Source organism: Fringilla coelebs (genome assembly GCF_963513975.1).
Source record: "Fringilla coelebs genome assembly, chromosome: 1".
NCBI classification, from domain to species: Eukaryota; Metazoa; Chordata; class Aves; order Passeriformes; family Fringillidae; genus Fringilla; species Fringilla coelebs.
In genome coordinates, this window is record NC_140028.1 from 33287483 (window position 1) to 33305023 (window position 17541).

Consider the following 17541-nt stretch of genomic DNA (forward strand, 5'->3'; position numbering starts at 1 on the left):
GAGATTATTTTAATACTTTCTGAATGTTTCAGACTTCCTAGGTATATGTTTTCCTTTTTAATGGGGAAAATTATCTTAGAGAGCTTTAATATGACCAATTCAGACAAGTGCTTGTTCTTATAAGGTTCTTGGAAAATAAAAACCTTAGCCAAGTAAAAAAGGTACAGAAAACATCTGAATTCAGGGGATTTAGCTTTTAAAAGAATGCTGTATTGTGTTAGTTCAAGTCACTAGCTTCAAACTGGTATGACAGTGGAAAGCATGAGTTGTCTGAGATAGTGGAAATCTCTTCCAAATTATCTGAATCCAGAGATACAGGCTAGTGCCATCATCCCTCTGTTCCAGTCTCCCATGAGCAGGAGAGTTGCAGTGGCCAGCAGAGACCTTGATAGTGACCCCCATTAAAGTGTATCTTTGTTGTCACTGACAGTGTAGACTCATTTTTGAGCCCCACTTTGGCCATGTGTTTTTGAGCTTTCCCTTTCCTGCTGGTCTGGAAGAAGTCACTGGTCAAGACAAGGTAAGTGGCACAAACTAACCAAGAAATGCTAAGTGCTACTATAATAGGGTTCCTTTCCATGTAAAAAATTAACCAGTCCCTTTGTTACTTAAAAATACAACATTATATGAATTTACACTTTTTAATTGCAGAAAAAAACCCAACGAACCATTATCTCAGAAAATTAGCAATACTAATACATACATACCTACATACTTTTTGATATAACTTACTTACAGAAATATCAAGTCTGACCTAAATTTCAAAGTGAAACAAAACAAATTAGAATGGGTTATATGGCAGGAAGTAAAATTATGAAAAGGTCAATCTAAAAACAGATACAGCCCTTTAAACATACAGAACGCTTGACTTTTTATTAGCCTCCACCAACTGGCTGTTGCCAGTCAGATCTAATACCCCTATTTACATAACAGACATTTCTTAAATAATTGCAAACATTTTCACCTTTCAAAATCTAGGTTATCTGTAATTGCATGCAGCAAAAAAGGCCAGACTTTACATTTAAGCCATCATTACCAGAGTACATGAGCTTACAGAAATGTTTTATACCTATAACTATTCCGTTTCATGTTTTAGAACAGCAGCACTGCTGGACACTCTGAGACTAAAATAAGATGTTATTCGAAAAAGCTAGAGTAGGTCCTTATGTAGGGAAAGGTTCGTTCCTGTAGTCCAAATCAACTTTGTTTGATCTTGCTCAATGTTCTCCACCGGTCTTTCAACATGACACTTGTTCGGTTGTTGAAGTTACCATGGGCTAAAATTTTAGCCCAGTTACCCACTCCAAACTCCCTTACTCCTGATTTCAGCTCCAAGTCTTCTTTTGGAGTCCATTTCTAGGGCAAGAAAACACCAGATATATGAGCAGAAAAAGGTTTTAATGAGAGAGCTTATAGCAAATATAAGAGCAAGTTTTCAAACAGCTGTCTAGTTGTTAGAGTACAGATGTCCCAGGGTTCTTTTGAGCACCGTATCTGGAAACTAGAGATAAATGATAAATTTGTAACTGAACCTGTAGAGCTTTATGGGGGCTCCCAAAGGGGACCTGTGTTAATAAAGCCCTGGGTTAATTGGAGTAACAGGATTGGAAATAAAAAATGTTTATAGAACATTAAAGAGCCAAAAGAATTGTAAATGGCTGAATCTGACAGCCTAAAATTTATAGCTTGGTGGAATAAAAGAAAGGTTGGCTTCCCAGAGTATGTATAAAACCTCCTCCTGTAAGTAATAGATCACTTCCAACTATCAAATGGATAAATGGTATTGGCTATAAAGCAAAAGTGAACATCAGAGAATCATGTTATGGCTCACCTTTACAACTGAAATCTTCAAAACTGTAAAGAAGTTTTAAAACTGATTAACTGGGCAGAAAGGAAATTGCAGGTGCAGAGGAATAGCCTCAGCTTAAAGCCAGCTAGTAGATCTGATAAGTGCAAGGAAACATGAAGTACAGGGGAACAAACATCACTTAACTCATAAAATAATGTATCCAATGGAAATGTAAATCTTATGGCTGCTGCCATTACACAAATGCATACCCTCCTGCTTGGGCACAAAGGGAGGATGAGCAGCAGGAACACCCAGCCAATATGACTGACAATGGCACAAGAACCCACATCCATAGAAATAGGAAGAAAATGATGTGGAACCCCTCTGGGATCTTTAAAAGATTCTTCTCTTATAAGCATCATCAGTACAGTCTCTGGCCAGGTGACAATTTTAAGTGCTATTCGGCATGGTTCCACCCTTCTGTTAAATTTAAACTTCTAAAAGTTGCAGCAGGGCTCAGACATGAAAGACAAGGGGGAGTCTCTGAGGGGGAAGGAACGTAGATAACATTCAGTCTCAAAACTGTATCAGATCAAAACTGTATCCTGGTTATTCTCCAAAAAGGGAAAATGTGGCATCTACACAAAGTGGAAGCTGAGGTGTATAAAGACCAAACTTCACATCTCAAAGCTGGATTTATTCCAGCTTAATGCAAGTATCAGGGCCTCTTCAGTAAACTCTGATCACTGACAAACCTCACTAAGCTGTGAAAGAACTACAAGTAATAGTAGTTCAACTGTATTTCTAAACAGTTAGGAACCTAAAACTTCTCTAAAGTAGTTTACCCTTTATCAAAAATACTTCCTTTTTCTAATTCTTCCTGTTCCACAGATGGTTTGCAACATTAGCAGTGAATAGTTTTTTTTTTCTACTCTTATTAAAAGGGCAGAGATTCCATTGGAATAATGTAGTTCATCTCATTTCAGAGCATGCCAGAAAACTTTACTAAATAAAATCTTTATTCAAGTAACACAGTTATGCTTGACCTACAGCACCAGATAATTCAAATACTTTCATCAAAAGAGACAATCACAACCGTTGTTACTTGAAATGATTAATTACATTTGCTGTTAAAAAGGTTGTTTTTAGCTTGTTTTGATTTTTAATTGCTCAAATAGAGCTTTAAAAAAATTTTCTTCCATTTATTGTATAAATGAGGGCCTGCTTTACAGGTAAATCAGGGACTGTTTTCACTGAGGAACAGAACAGAGCAGTAACTTGCCCCCTGCCCCACTCACTGACAATCTCTCTGTCCCCTCTGGGACGGAATTTATGTAGATTGCAGCTTTGCACTGTTACAAGAGTGGTTGAAAGCCTGGACATAATGCAGCACTACGCTTGAGCTCATATCAGCGCAGTGCCTGGTGCACAGCAACGTGACATCTGGGCAGCTCTGAACACCAGCAGAGCAAGCTTGAGTTTGCCAGGCAGAATGCGAAGACATTCCCTCACAAATCTGAAGATCTTGTTATTCCTTTGAGTCAGTTCTGCTCTAGTAACCTGTCTTCCTTTATGCATTATGGGACTCTGCTCTGAGTTTTCTCCTTCAGCTTTAAATATACGGATCTTTTTTTCCCTACAAGTCTGACAGAATCTGAAACTCAGATTTTCAGACACATTGTTTAATTTAAATCAAGTATCCAGACTTCAGACAACTCAAAGGACTTGCCATATAATTACTGGATACAAAATTGAGTACAAACAGTTCCCTAAATTCTGTGACACTTGCATCCCCTAATTTAGGAATGAGAAAATAAAGTATGTGTCCTTTCAATAGCACTGCAGATTGTTCTATGCAGCTAACTGAAAACACTGCAATGAAAGGCTGAAAATGGGCACTGAACCATTGCAATGAAATGCCATTTACAAAACAAGAGCAAACAATGCCAACATTGAATGAGGGACTACATGGAAAAGGAAGTTCTAGAAGTCAACAGCTCTGACATTCATTGCATTCTTTCATGCATGTGGACAATTTTATAACCCAGATGATTAAGCAGAGGAGCAGATTTATTGTTTAAAAGGCCAATTATCATTGCTTTCTATAAAACATTTATGAGGTTTTAGTGGCAGGGAGCAAGGCATAAATATAACAGAGGGAGCAGATGCCTACAACTTTTCTAAGTGTTGAAAGAAACACAGTTCTGAATCTTAAGTTTCATTTAAGTTCTTTTAAAATTTTCAATGCCTCTGTCAGATGCAGTTCTCTACAAATTTAGTCTTTATATTTCAATTAAGGTTGAACTATAACAACATAATTAAGCAAACAACTCCTATTTTGTTCTAACAAGATGTGTGTGTAAGCCCTAGACCTAGACACAGTGCTTGTAGGTGACCCCGTAACAGGCTAGCTCAGCATAAAAATATGTGACTACAAAGCTTTCATTAGCTCTGTGTCATTGTGGTTGAAATAGTTTAATTCTTGATGTTGAAAACAAGCTTGATGGAAGTGCTCATGCTTACCAGCAACTGGCTAACAAGGTAACTATCCAAGTATATGCTGGAATAAAGTAATTTTTGTCTTTAAAGGCAAAAAGCAAATCCATTGAGTGCCTTTTTTTTTTTTTTTAAGGCACTGGTTTTATCTGCAGCTTCTAAAGAGATTGTCAGTGATCTAACTATTCCAGAGATTTGGGAGAAAGTTAAAAACTTATAGGGGCTTAAACCTCAAGGATAGATGAGGTCTCATTAGGACTTCAATCCATTTGAGGACAGCATATAACTGAAGATTTAACAGTACATCAATTTCAGTAAAAATGCTTAAAGAAATAGGACTAAGTACAACTCTCCTCTAGAAGAAACAAAAAAAGCAGATTTGGTCTTCCCTGTTATATGAAAAATGAAATATCAAAATGAACACCAGAAAAATTAAACAGCTCACATCCAAATGGATCATAACTTGCACTATAATATAAATAGAAAGACTCCACATTGCTTCCTAAGAGATATTATGAAGAGGAATCCAACAATGGCAATACACGTATTCAATGGTAATTTCTTGAGTTATCATGATAAAATGCTGAAGGCTTATAAAGGAAAATTGGCTATAATCAAAAATTAGCTTGAAAGACCCCAACATCAAATCAACTTCAAATGGCATTCTATTAAGGCAGACACTTCTGCATGTCCCACCAATGGGAATTAGTGAACACAATTAGCATTAGTGAACACAATAGGGTTATTTTAATGTAATTCAATGAACGTAATGTAATTTTAATGTAATTCAATTTTTCATAGGCTTACCTATAAAGAGTGCACAAAGGACCATTTGAAATGATTATAAGACCCTACCATTTGGTTTATAAAAACTAGAGTAGTTTCCCAAGTAAATATGTTTTTACATCACATAAAAAAAGTATTGAATTATAAAACTGCTAAATCTTTAACCTTCTAAGCTGGAAAACGAGTTGCCTCTGAAAATTGCCCAGAATTCTCACAGGCTAATGACATCCTGAATTCTTTAATCCAAACTGTAGAAAGAATTTTTTATTTCACACTAAACTTTGGAAATGATGTATTTCAACAAATAAAAGCCTTGGAAGCATTAGAAACAGCAATATTTGAGACAGTAAAAATATGTTATATTTCCTGTCTTTAAAATAAAGGGACTGTAACAATTTCAGGAACAGTAGCACTTTAGTAATCTACAGAATCTTAAATCTAAGCACTAGATTTAAAAATTAGATTAAAGCTGAGAAGAATAATCTGTGCATGCAGATTCATTTTATCTCCATTTAGAAGAGAGAATAGGTACAAACCTGTCTTCTTCGGCTACATGCCAAGGAAACTCCATGATTTCCAGCATTTTGCAGGTCGTTAAGACCTAGAAGACAGTTAATAGAAATCCAAAACAAAGAGGAGTCAACATCAAGGCAGCAGTTTTGCATTTTACCATTTAGACCTGACAAGAATGTACACTATTTTGGGAAAATTTCAGCATCTCTTTACATATAAGTATACTTTTATAAATGAATACACATGAATCTTGCCATAGTCCAAGGGCTTCAAAAATAGGCTTTTCAAAAAACCCACCCTAATTTCAATACAATAGAATTCACAGAATTATATTTTAAACAAATAGGTAAAAATTGGTACATAATAACAAAACATTTAATTTTGGTAAAAACATTTTTACTATACGCACTACTCTCATTTTACATAGAATGGGAAGTAAGAACCAATCAGAGTTATGATTCTTTGTATACAAATTCCATCATTTCCAAGTACATGTATCAGGTTTTAACTGTGGCAAGCATTCAAGGCATCTTAAGAGTTTGTCCTTCCATGGCCATGTACAGGAACTATAACATCATCTTGCTGTGGTAAGAGGGTGCTAATGGTCTTAAGAACTTAGTTATAACTATTATAATATCTGTGATAGGTTTTTAAGAAGTAAGACCAGGAAATCACACAAACATCCTGACTTTGTACATTCTACAATACAATTTGTTTTTCCAATCAGCTAACTTCTTTAGTTCCTTCCCAATCACATTATCTAGCACAGAATTCAGGGAGAAATTAATTTCAGTACTCCTCTGTCAGCTTTCTTTTGCACAGAATACCATAAGTCCTGTTAACCAACCAAGCAAATCAGAAAATAGTGAATGATTTTGCAAAATTAATTGCTAGAGAAAATTAAGCCACTTCACAGCTTTCTAAATATGGCAACCACCAAATTTGCATTTGTGTAGAAACCATACACAACTTGGAGTGTTTTTATCCACCACAATTATTTCTGCATTAACCCAATCACATTGGATAGCAGTTAGAAATAAGTGTTTGACATGACCATTTTGAAAGTGTAAAAAATAAACTAATACTCACACTGAAGAGCCCTGCTCTCTTTGGGCTTCTGTCCTGAACATTTCCTGCAAAGATATAGATCTGAAGTAAAAATACAAAGCACTTGATGAAAAGTCTGTGACCAGAGCAGTAACAACAAATTTTTTTACCTTCCTATGTGTTTTTTTATGTCTCCAGATGACTGACTTGCGATATACTGTTTCTCTTTCACCAACCTTAAAAAGAAAAGACAAAAAAAATCATTTCCTAGGCAGCAACTTGCCATTTATATGATTCAGCAATATTTTAATGAAAGAAAATCCTAAGACTTCTCTACAGAGGCAATGCCATACAATCACTAACTGCATCAATGCATTCACACTCTTAACCTTGCCTCCCTGTACCTGGAGGAGAAATACAGAATCTGCTGAGTTGGAAGGGTCCCACAAGCATCACTGAGTTCAGCTTTTAGCCCTGCACAGACATCCCCAGGAGTCATACCATGTGCCTGAGACCACTGTGGAAATGCTTCTTGAACTCTGTCAGGTTTGGTAATGTGACCACTTCCTTGGGTAGCCTGTTCCCAAGATATTTAAGTTGAAGATAAGAGACATTCTGCACTTCTATTTTTTCATTGGGAATTATTTACATAGGTTTTTTTGAATGAGTCTTTTATCATATCTCTCAGATGTGTCAGGAGCTGCCCTTCTGAAAAAACATTTAAAAAATCTTATGACTTGTCTTCCTCTATACTGTCTGCATCAGCATTTTCTTAACTAAATGATGCCAAGTATTCCAAAAAATGAAGAAATACAGACTCTATCCCAGCTAAAGCCAGCAACTTATTCTCCCTGAACAAATGGTGATAAACCTAGAATCTTAGCATTTTCCAAAATAATCCTGTAATTGTTCTGAAGGTTTGCACTGTCAGAATCATGAAGCAATGTAACTATTGCCCTTCACACTAGTATCATTAAGGGTTCAGCTGTAAGAAAAATGTAAGACTGACTCCATTTCCTTATTCTTTTTGTTCTTGAGATGACCTATAGCCTGAAATTAGAACTAAAAGGAGCTCAATCAAACATTAAAAAAGCAGAGTCTTTTTCGTGCTTCTATTATTATAGAATGACAGCTGTTTAAACTGCAAATTGTGCAACCTCACAAATAATTAAACTTAATGACAAGCTTTTTCATGTAAATGCCAAAAGTAACAACCACAGAAGAACATAAATTTAAAGAAAATAGGGAATGTGCTTGTAGCTAATTTTCCATTGGACAGCAGTTTGGAATTTAATGCCCCCCATTTTACCTATTCTTTGATCTATAAGTTTCATGCTACTGTCCAAGCACATCCCTTAGCAGTATAAGACTTAATACAAACCTTTCTTTTGCTTCCAAATCACTTTTGCCATTTTCATTGACTTCCACTGGTCTGTTTTGCAATGCTGTAGCTCCCAACCCTTTAGACACCACATGTTTTGTGGCTTCCTGTGAGAAATGTAATTGATATCTTAAAATTAAAGCCAGGCAGTACCTAGATGGGAGTTGGCACTAAGATTAATATGCATACTTTTTATTAGAACTAGCAGTGCTTGTTTGACAGATATTTCAGAGGTATTAACATTAAAGTAAGTAGTTTCAAAACAACTTTAGCATGTTAAATTGAAATCCATAAAGATCTTTAACAACTAATAACTTGGAGAAATTTTAGTCATAGCTGCAATTGATTATTATATGGACGCAAAGAAATACAACAAATAGTTGCATAATGATTGAACTTAATGCGCTAAGTAAATTGCAGAACTTAACTAAGACTGCAAAAACTATCAAAGTACTCCAAAGACTGGTTTTCATAACTAGGTTAAAAACTAAAACTGACAGGTGTCAAGTTTATCTAGTTCTGTAGCACATGGTAAGACAAAGCATACATGTAACATGTTCAAAAGACATGTCTAAGCAGACCTGAGGCTTGTAATATAACCTTTTTTGCACTGGCAAAAAATATTTCTAACATTCTGCTCAAACTTCTAGCCACAAACTAAGATTATTTCTCCTCTAGTGCCAAGAGAAGGAAGTAGTAATTCATTACTCCTTATAGAGTACCTAAAAGGGCCTCCTACACTAAATAAAGATGGGACAAACTTCTTACCAGGACCTGTAGTGGTAGAACAAGAGTTAATGGTTTTAAACTAAAAGAGGGTAGATTTGGATGAGATAAAAGGAAGAATTTCGTTTTATGATGAGAGTGGCAAAACAAGGAACATGCTGTCCAGCAAGGTGGTTGATGTCTGTTCCCTGAAAACCTTCAAGGCAGGTTGAATGGGGCTCTAAACAACCTGATCTAATTAAAGATGTCCTTGCTTATTGCAAGTGGGTTGGACTAAACTACCTTTAAAGATCCCTCTCAATCCAAACTATTCTATGATTATACTTCTACATCTGGCACTAGAAGAAAGAGAAATTAGCAGTTAAAACTAGAATGTTCTTCTGCAGAGAAGACAGGGCAACCTGGGAAACCTGTGTGCTGCACAGAAGTGGGGATCCCTGACAAAGTTGTCTCTTCCACGTGCCAGAATAACTCTGTTCAAAGTAAGATTTGCAATGTGGGTGCAGACAGTTGGACAAACATGCAGGCAATGGGGATGCAGGCAGTGAGGCCCTTAGGCATGCTAGTATAGAATTCTGGGCCTTCTCTGACACCTCCAAGCCTCCACTTCCTCTTAGACTCAAAGAAAGCCTTATTGAAAAATAAACTTGAAAACTGACATTCAAGAGAAACCATTAAAAAGTATTCCTTGTATTATACTTTGAGTGTACGTAATAAGTTGTCCAGTCTCTCTGGTAAGAAAATGAAAAACACAGAGGAACTTCAGGATTGTTTATTTAAAATTTGCTTCTTATTACCTTTAGACGTCTGTGCTTTTGTAATTGAATAATTCAATATTCTTTTATACGAAGCAAACATAAGAGAAATTCTTTACAATCCTCCTGAAGATGAACTGAAGAAGGAATGTTGTTCTTGCCAATTTTAAATCACTTTTGAGCAAGACTGTTTGTAAGGAACATTTGTATTTACAGGAAGACAGCAATAATAGTTTTCTATCTCCTAACTCCCCTGACATTCCTAAAGCTTTTATCCAAATTAACAGGTCTTGATTTTTTATTTTTAGTATGGGAAGTCATGTAGGCTTAAAGAAAATAAGCATTAAATATAAAGCTACACTTTTTAAGGAGTCCCATATAAGAACCGCATCTCTTAAAGAGATCTTGTTTTAATTACACTATTGTCCTAACTATTTTTCTAATCAAAACTGTTGTGGGAAAAACATTAATAGAAGATATTTAAGAGGAGTCTCTTTCCTACTAACTTTCTCCAAGACATGTTAATTAAAAAAAAAAGGTTGAAAATAAGACAATCCCAAGGTAGGCAAAGTTTCCTTTTCATCTAATGCAGTAACAGAATAATGGCTAAGCAACTCCCTTGAAAGGAGAAATCTATTTAATTGTATCAGGTAAATTTTTTCAAAAGTTTTTAAAATACTTTCAACATACCTGTATTAAGAAGTTAGTTTCATTTTCTTTCATGAAAAGTTCAATGTAAGACTTGATTTTAGTTATCAAAAGACTGTAACTGAAGCTTTGGAGAAGAGGAACATATGGATCCTTGGTTTTAATTACGGTTGCGAGCTTCACCCTTAAAGGCTAAGAAAAGCACAGTTTTATACAACACAAATCCTGCAGCAACTTGGTATCTATGCTAAAAAGGAAATACAGAAAGCTCAACATGGTGATTATACAGTTTCCTGAATATCCCTATACAGTTCACACTAGAGTTTGAAACAGTTCTAGAGTCAACTAGACATAATGCCAGGTATTTACTTTAAGTGCTCAGTAAATGGTAAAGTGTAACTGACCAGAGATTTACATCTTCATTTCCTTTATGAATAACACTGAAAGCAGGGTTGTCAGTGGAGGACAAACATCCAGAAAAAGCCCCCATTATTGGTTCTTTCTTCTCATTTGCTGCCTCAAAAAGACTGCTATTGAAAGGGATTGTAGAGTGTTCAGGAGAAGGATAACTTACTACAGCACCATTAAGGATAAATCAATACTGATAATTATAAATTCACATCTTGTCTACCAATTCCTCTGAATTTTACAGAAGCCAATATAGCTAGAGAATTATCTTCTATGTATAGGTTACATTTTATTTATGAATTTGAGTACTATTACCTCAATCTACACTTTCCAAACACCCAAATCCTCTGAATGGAAGTGTATCTGAAGAGTAAGTTATACACAGGTTACTACTTACATAGAACATGTGTCCTATATAGGAAGCATTTTTAACTTCTTTTCACCTACAGCACTATTATATTAGAGAGATATTCCCTCAAACTTGCAACTTTCTGAATGATGCAGTCAACTTCAAACCAGGAGGTGGCATAACACATATGTTGTCTTTTCCTGTCAGAGGCATAATAGCATTCAGTCTGTACTACAGAAGCTAATGAGTTTTCCTTTCCTGGGATGCTTTGGTACATCAAATTCCCAGAATTTGTAGTGCCATCTCACTCCTCATATGAAGTGGAAGAGGGGATGAAGGACAACTGCTGCTAAAAGCATTTTATTCCCACAAAAATCATCCAGTATATCTATCAATCTCCTGGCCATAAATTTTCTTTTGTACTTTAAAGTGACATAGGTATGAAAGTGACTGCACAGACAATAATGAAATTGAAGTTATGCAGGCAGGATTTGCTAGCTTTGCAAACCAACTCCCCTTTTTCTCATCTGAAAGTCAAGAGCTTTTAATGCAATTTAAACAGGTTACTACCTTATCTGATTCAGAGTCTGTGAACAGCCTTTCAAGAACTTCGGCAGCTTCCTTGAAATATCTGTTTTCCATATGGACTGCTACAATCTACAAAAATGTAATTAAAAGATATGATGAAATTTTCCACCTGAGATTCAGAAAAAGCTGTTCAAAATTCTACAGTTTTCTAAGACTCCAAAAATTCAGATGATTATATATTTAAGGGTTACTGACACATATCTACTTCTAACAGTTAGTTCTGAAATTACTTTTGAAATTTATTTCAATTGGTATCTTTTTCAGATTGGCAGCTTTTCAAACAAATTTTAACTGGTACAAACAGGAACTCTATGAGCTAGAAAAAGGTCCTCTGTACAGATCTATTTACTCTGTACTAAATTCAGTCTGCTAATAGCCCAAGATTTTTGTAAAAATGGCTCTGTTTCAGTAAGATAGAATAGAATTTTAAAGGTTGGAAAAGACCTTTAAGGTCATCAAGTCCACCCATCAACCTAGCACACACCACCATGTTCACCATTAAACCGTATCCTCAAGTGCCATATCCAAGGATAGTGTCTCCAGCACTTCCCTGGGCTGCCTGTTCTAATGTTGTGCAACCCTTTGTGTGAAAGTTTTTCCTTGTACCCAATCTAAATCTCCCCTGGCACAACTTGAGGCCATTTCCTCTCATCTTGTCACTAGCCACCTGGGAGACCAACTCCCACATGGCTACAGCCTCCTTTCAGGCATTCGTGGAGAATGACAAGGTCCCCCCGAGCCTCCTTTTCTCCAGGCTTAACACTCCCAACTCCCTCAGCTGCTCCTTGTAAGGCTTGTGCTCCAGACCTTTCACCAGCTCCTTTGTCCTTCTCTGGACACTGTCCTCTTCTCTGGACACTCTCCAGCACCTCAAAGTCTTTCTTGTCCGAAGGGGCCCAGAACTGAACACAGGATTCAAGGTGTGGTCTCACCAGTGCTGAGCACAGGGGACAATCACTGCCCTGGTGCTGATGACCACACTGTTCTGGATACAAGCCAGGATGCCATTGGCCTTCTTGGCCTCCTGGACACATGCTGGCTCTTGTTTAGCTGCTGTTATCAGCACCCCCAAGGTCCTTTCCTACCAGGCAGCTTTCCAGCTACTCATTCCCATTGAGTAGGTAGCATCTGAAGCATTATGAGTAAGTCACACAGACCTGAATTTGAATCAAGCGACGAATTTCTTCATGAAGTTTTTCCAGTTTAATTTCTTCCCTTTCAAGTAAAGTCCAGAAAGACAGAGCAGATTCCAAAGGTGAAATTCTTTGATCATTTTCAAACTGTAATCCTTAAAGGAGGAAAAAACAGAAGTACTTAACTTATGAAAATTAAAGGATAGAGTTAAATAGATTACAGTATGCAGTAATATGCAGTAAAGTAATATGTATTATACAAATTCAATTCCTTTTTCCTCAGTTTTTAGGTGTGTTTAAGAAACCTGAAGCAACTGCATTCTTTTCAGAAACTAGTTCTTCCTACCCTTGCTACTAACATTACTGCTGCATTTTCAGGGGGTATTATGTCAGCTAATCATTGTTCACTTAAAATGCCACTTGCAATTAGGTATTTGGTCTGACATTAATAATACATTAAACTTAGCATGAGATTTCACAACATTTGATATTAATACTATGAATTTTGTAATATCTAATCACCATGCTAAGTAGTTTGTTTTTTTCTTCCTGTGTCTATCACTATTTCCATGTCTTAACTTTCTGTTGTATTAGAAGTGCTTAAACTGAGAGGGAAACTCAAACAGGTCTAGACAGGATTGTCACTTAAAAAGCAGAAGCAACCCCTCACGCCAGTGTACTGCTGTGCCAACACCAAGGTTTGTGCAAACTCCCAGCAAAGGATCACTCACCAGTTCTTGCAGAAATCTAGTCTAGCCAAATATTCATCCCCTTAACACTCTCAAGCAGCTTCCAGTCTGGTTATTGCACACCTGCACAAGTGAGTGTGCCAATGTAACAGATGCAGGAGGAGCTGGCAGGTGCACAAGTGCTTCTTTCCCATGGCACTGCCAGCTAAATTCAAGATGTTCACTGAACTACAGCCTCACTTATGCCTTCATTTTATGGTATCAGCAGGATTTCTTTTAATAACTTATTCCTTTCATTAAGTGTTTTTCAAATAGAAGGTAAACAATTTACAAAATACTGAAGAGAAAATTTTTTTTTATATCCACTACAATGTCAAACAGTGAAATTTCAAACAGTATTATGTGCATATATACACATAACTAAAACAAAAACGTGTTTCTTCAATTGTTGTCTCAATCAAGTAACATGACAATTCATATTGTTTATTTTAATAGTGTAAAACCAAAGTGTTTAGCTCTTAGAGAGCTGAAACAGCCTACTGTGTGATCATCGCAGATCAAATATTTTAATAACTAGAAAAATAGGAAAGCTACCATATATTAGCTTTCTATGTACATTGTGCAGCTGCACCTGATGTAATACCTACTACACACATGCAATCTTCCTCAGCATACTGATCATTCCCTACTGATAGGATAAAAACACATAATGAAGTAATATTCTCAAGCTTTATATATAACAATATAATTTAGAGCATTAAGACAAAAATTACATAATTTGTATACTATTTTAAATAATTTGATGAACTATTTTAAATATTAGAATTTGATTACCAAGCTAAACTAAATCAGGATGACATAATACCTGATAAGAAGCATAGGAAATTTAATTGTATAAAAACAAGACTTTGTGGCATTGCTAGGCTAGAATACACTTTTTTCTTCCATGCTCATGCTTCTGAAGTCTTTAAATTCCAAAGAGTTTTATCAAACAGTGAAAAAAAAAAGAAGTTAGTCTTCCAGAAACTCAAACAAAATCATCTTGGCTGAACCAAAAAGTTGCAAATGCAGCCAAACAGAAGATGTAGTGAGTAAGAGCCCCAAGGACTTGCTGCCAGCTGAGTCTTACAGTCTTCTGTAGGAAACATGGGCAGTCATCCTTTTTATCCATCTTCTCATTCCTGCTGTCTGTCCTACTTTAATCTCTAGAGTTAAATGTGCAGAAAAGAACACATATCCTGAGTTTTAAACTTGTAAGTATTGCTCACCAAGAGCTAGTCAGTCCTTGCCAGTATATTTCCTTTGTTGATACTACTCTGACAAAAAAAGCCTGGTAATTTAAGAAGTATGTGGCCATTCAAACTCCATGCAGCTAAGTCAGTCAGCACAGAGTAACACCAGTGCTGCAGACAGCTCAGTCACGTGTGTAAAAAAGATAGTCTAAAAAGTGAAACTCATTCAATTTATTTATATATAGCTATATCTAGATTAAAAATAAATATATATATGTATAGTAAAGGCTATGTGAAAGAATATGTAATGTACCTCTGTAGAAGTTCATGCAACTATTTTTAAACTATTTTACTTTAAAAAAAGAACCTGAGTATTTACCAAGGCTTTTTCCTTGTGCAATTCTTATCAAAAGCTGGCAGAGATATACTGTTTTTTTCTGATGTGGAGGTATTTGGGAGAGGCCATTAATAAGAGCTGGAAAAGAAGAGAAAAGTTAAGTCAGTTTTGCTCCAGCACTGCCACAGTGTGGCTAGATATATACTAGACACTGTGTTATTAGATTTTACTAAATTTCTAATTCCTTAAGAAACCAATGAAGCCCACTTAATTAGTATTCTTCCTTGCTAAAACAACTGAAATAATATTTAAGAGCTTGACCAGAAGAATATATACTTTTCTGAAGAAACAGCAGAATTAATCACAGGGTTATATTCATCCAATTCAAAGACCATAATATTAAATGTAGGGGGTTTTTTGGTAAGTAGGGTAGTACAAAAGGCAGCTGTCTGCTCCAAAGAACACTTCCAGGGAATGCCCACAAACCATGAGCCACAGACAGACTGGTAACATGTTGCTATAGCAACTTACAGAACTAAAGCAGTAAAAGCAAAATGGAAAGCTTACTCAGAAATGTATATTTACAAGGGAAATAGTCCTTGCAAGGCTGGAAGGTCACAAGGATTATTACACATTTTAAAAAGGGAGCTATTATGAATTTATTCCCATCATTCAGGTTACTGTGAATTTCTTATGCTAATGTGCTGGATATAGTAATTCAACTTCACAGCAAAATACAGAACCATTCAAAACGAAAAATGAATCACAGAATAGTTGGGGTTCAAAGGAGCTGCTGGGTATCATCTGGAACCACTGCCTTCCTACCTTTCTGCACTTGCTTCAGTTTGAATTGACTTTCTTGTTGACAGCTAATCATTATTTCTGTAGGGTCTCCCTTTGTCACATGCAAGAGTAACAGTGCTGTGTTTCTATGAAAAAAAACACACCTACTTTTCTATTACAATCTTATGACTGTGCTTAGCTTTTCCCAAAGACTTTTACAATATTGACTTTATAATCTTAGAGTGACAAACTCTTTCCTCTGTTGCTAAACAGAGTAGGAACAAGTTCAAAATTTGCTATTACTTCTTATTTCCGCATGACCTTGAATTCTGTACAATTTAATTAATAGTTTCTACTAATGCATTCAGTCTTCCCAGGAGATATTTTCACTCTGCTTTTGCATTGACAGTGTCTCTGCCTCCCACCTTCACAAAACTTCAGTACAATTCCCCTGCTGAATTGCAGTCCAAAGGCCACATATCGAGAAGCAATATAAATAATTTAATCTAACAGCCCACATTCAGAGTACTCTAGTAAGTTATCACTAGATTTCTTACCATATCTCATATCAATCTACTTAGTGATCATTCTGCATGCCACTGTATTTCATTCTTTGCAGAAGTTTAAACAAGTCATACTGCTGCGTTCACCTGAGTCAAGAACATATATACAGACAAAATATCCCCTAAAGTTCTAACCTCATATCCTCAGGAAAACTACTTCTTACTGAAGAAAACATCATAAATCCATCAAATTTGTCCGAGACGTAGACCTTTACTTCTAGTTGTCAACCACCCTCACTCTAAAGTTTATTTCCCATTTTAAATACATATATTTTTCCATTCAAAACCCAGTCACCAGACTTCATTTAATCTCATCTCTGTTTGCCAGACTATAATTCCCTGAAATATTTCTATCACTGCTGTATTGCTGCCGTGTGCGAGTGCTGCCGATACCCGCCCAGCCCTCCACGGGCTCCCCGGTAGCCCGGGGACCTCCTGAGGCCCCTGATCCGAGCATCACCCCCAGCGCTGCTGACCGCGGAGGTCGACGCGCAACGAGTGCTGTAGCGCTCCGGTGTGCAGGAGGGCGCTGCCCCCGGGGCCCCTCAGGACTCACTGCCCCGGGAGCGGCTGTGGAGAGCCCGGCACCGCCGCCGCCCCTCACCCTGCGCAACGTCCCTCCACCGCCAGAACTCCTCCCCGCTCTGCTCCGCGAAGTGCCGGCACAGGCAGGAACACGCGAACTCCAGCATCCACTCCGCGGCCACAGCCTCCAGGGCCTCCGGCGGGACCGAATGGACAGAGCTGCTGATGGAGCTGCTGACGCCGCCTCCGTCCGCCGCTCCCGGCGCGTTCTGGGCCGCCATCGCCATTTTCAAACCGCGCGCTAACGGCTGTCAGCCCTAAGCTTCGCCGCGCCGCAGCCAATCAGAGCGCTCGTACCGCCCCGTCCAGCTCTACATCCAATCAGCAAAGCCGTCTCGCCCAGCCCCGCCCCGATCGCCGAGCCGCAACCAATCAGCGCGGCCGCTTCTCACGGCCCGGGCCGTCGTCGCTGTGCGCTTGTTTTGGTCCGTAAGTGCCCTTTGGTGGCGGAGGGCGGGGGAGCTGAGGGAGCGCTGTCCCGTGTGGAGCGGTGGCTCTGAGAGCTGCCCTGTCCCGTGTGGAGCGCTGTCCCGTGTGGAGCGGTGGCTCTGAGAGCTGCCGTGTCCCTTGTGGAGCGTTGTCCCGTGTGGAGCGGTGGCTCTGAGAGCTGCCCTGTCCCGTGTGGAGCGCTGTCCCGTGTGGAGCGGTGGCTCTGAGAGCTGCCCTGTCCCGTGTGGAGCGGTGGCTCTGAGAGCTGCCCTGTCCCGTGTGGAGCGCTGTCCCGTGTGGAGCG

General features: G+C 37.8%; 1 protein-coding gene across 1 annotated transcript; it reads right to left on the reverse strand.

Annotated features, from left to right (window-relative positions):
* Nucleotides 1–1197: 1197 nt before the first annotated feature.
* Nucleotides 1198–17029, reverse strand: TERF1 (telomeric repeat binding factor 1; the record flags this gene model as incomplete). The annotated part of the gene is made up of 10 exons (XM_084202777.1): nucleotides 1198–1356; nucleotides 5608–5672; nucleotides 6674–6717; nucleotides 6802–6867; nucleotides 8013–8119; nucleotides 10184–10333; nucleotides 11469–11555; nucleotides 12644–12774; nucleotides 14920–15015; nucleotides 16828–17029. The coding sequence occupies 10 exons, from the start codon at nucleotides 17027–17029 to the stop codon at nucleotides 1198–1200; spliced, it is 1107 nt and encodes a 368-aa protein (XP_084058903.1).
* Between the last annotated feature and the right edge of the window lie 512 nt (nucleotides 17030–17541).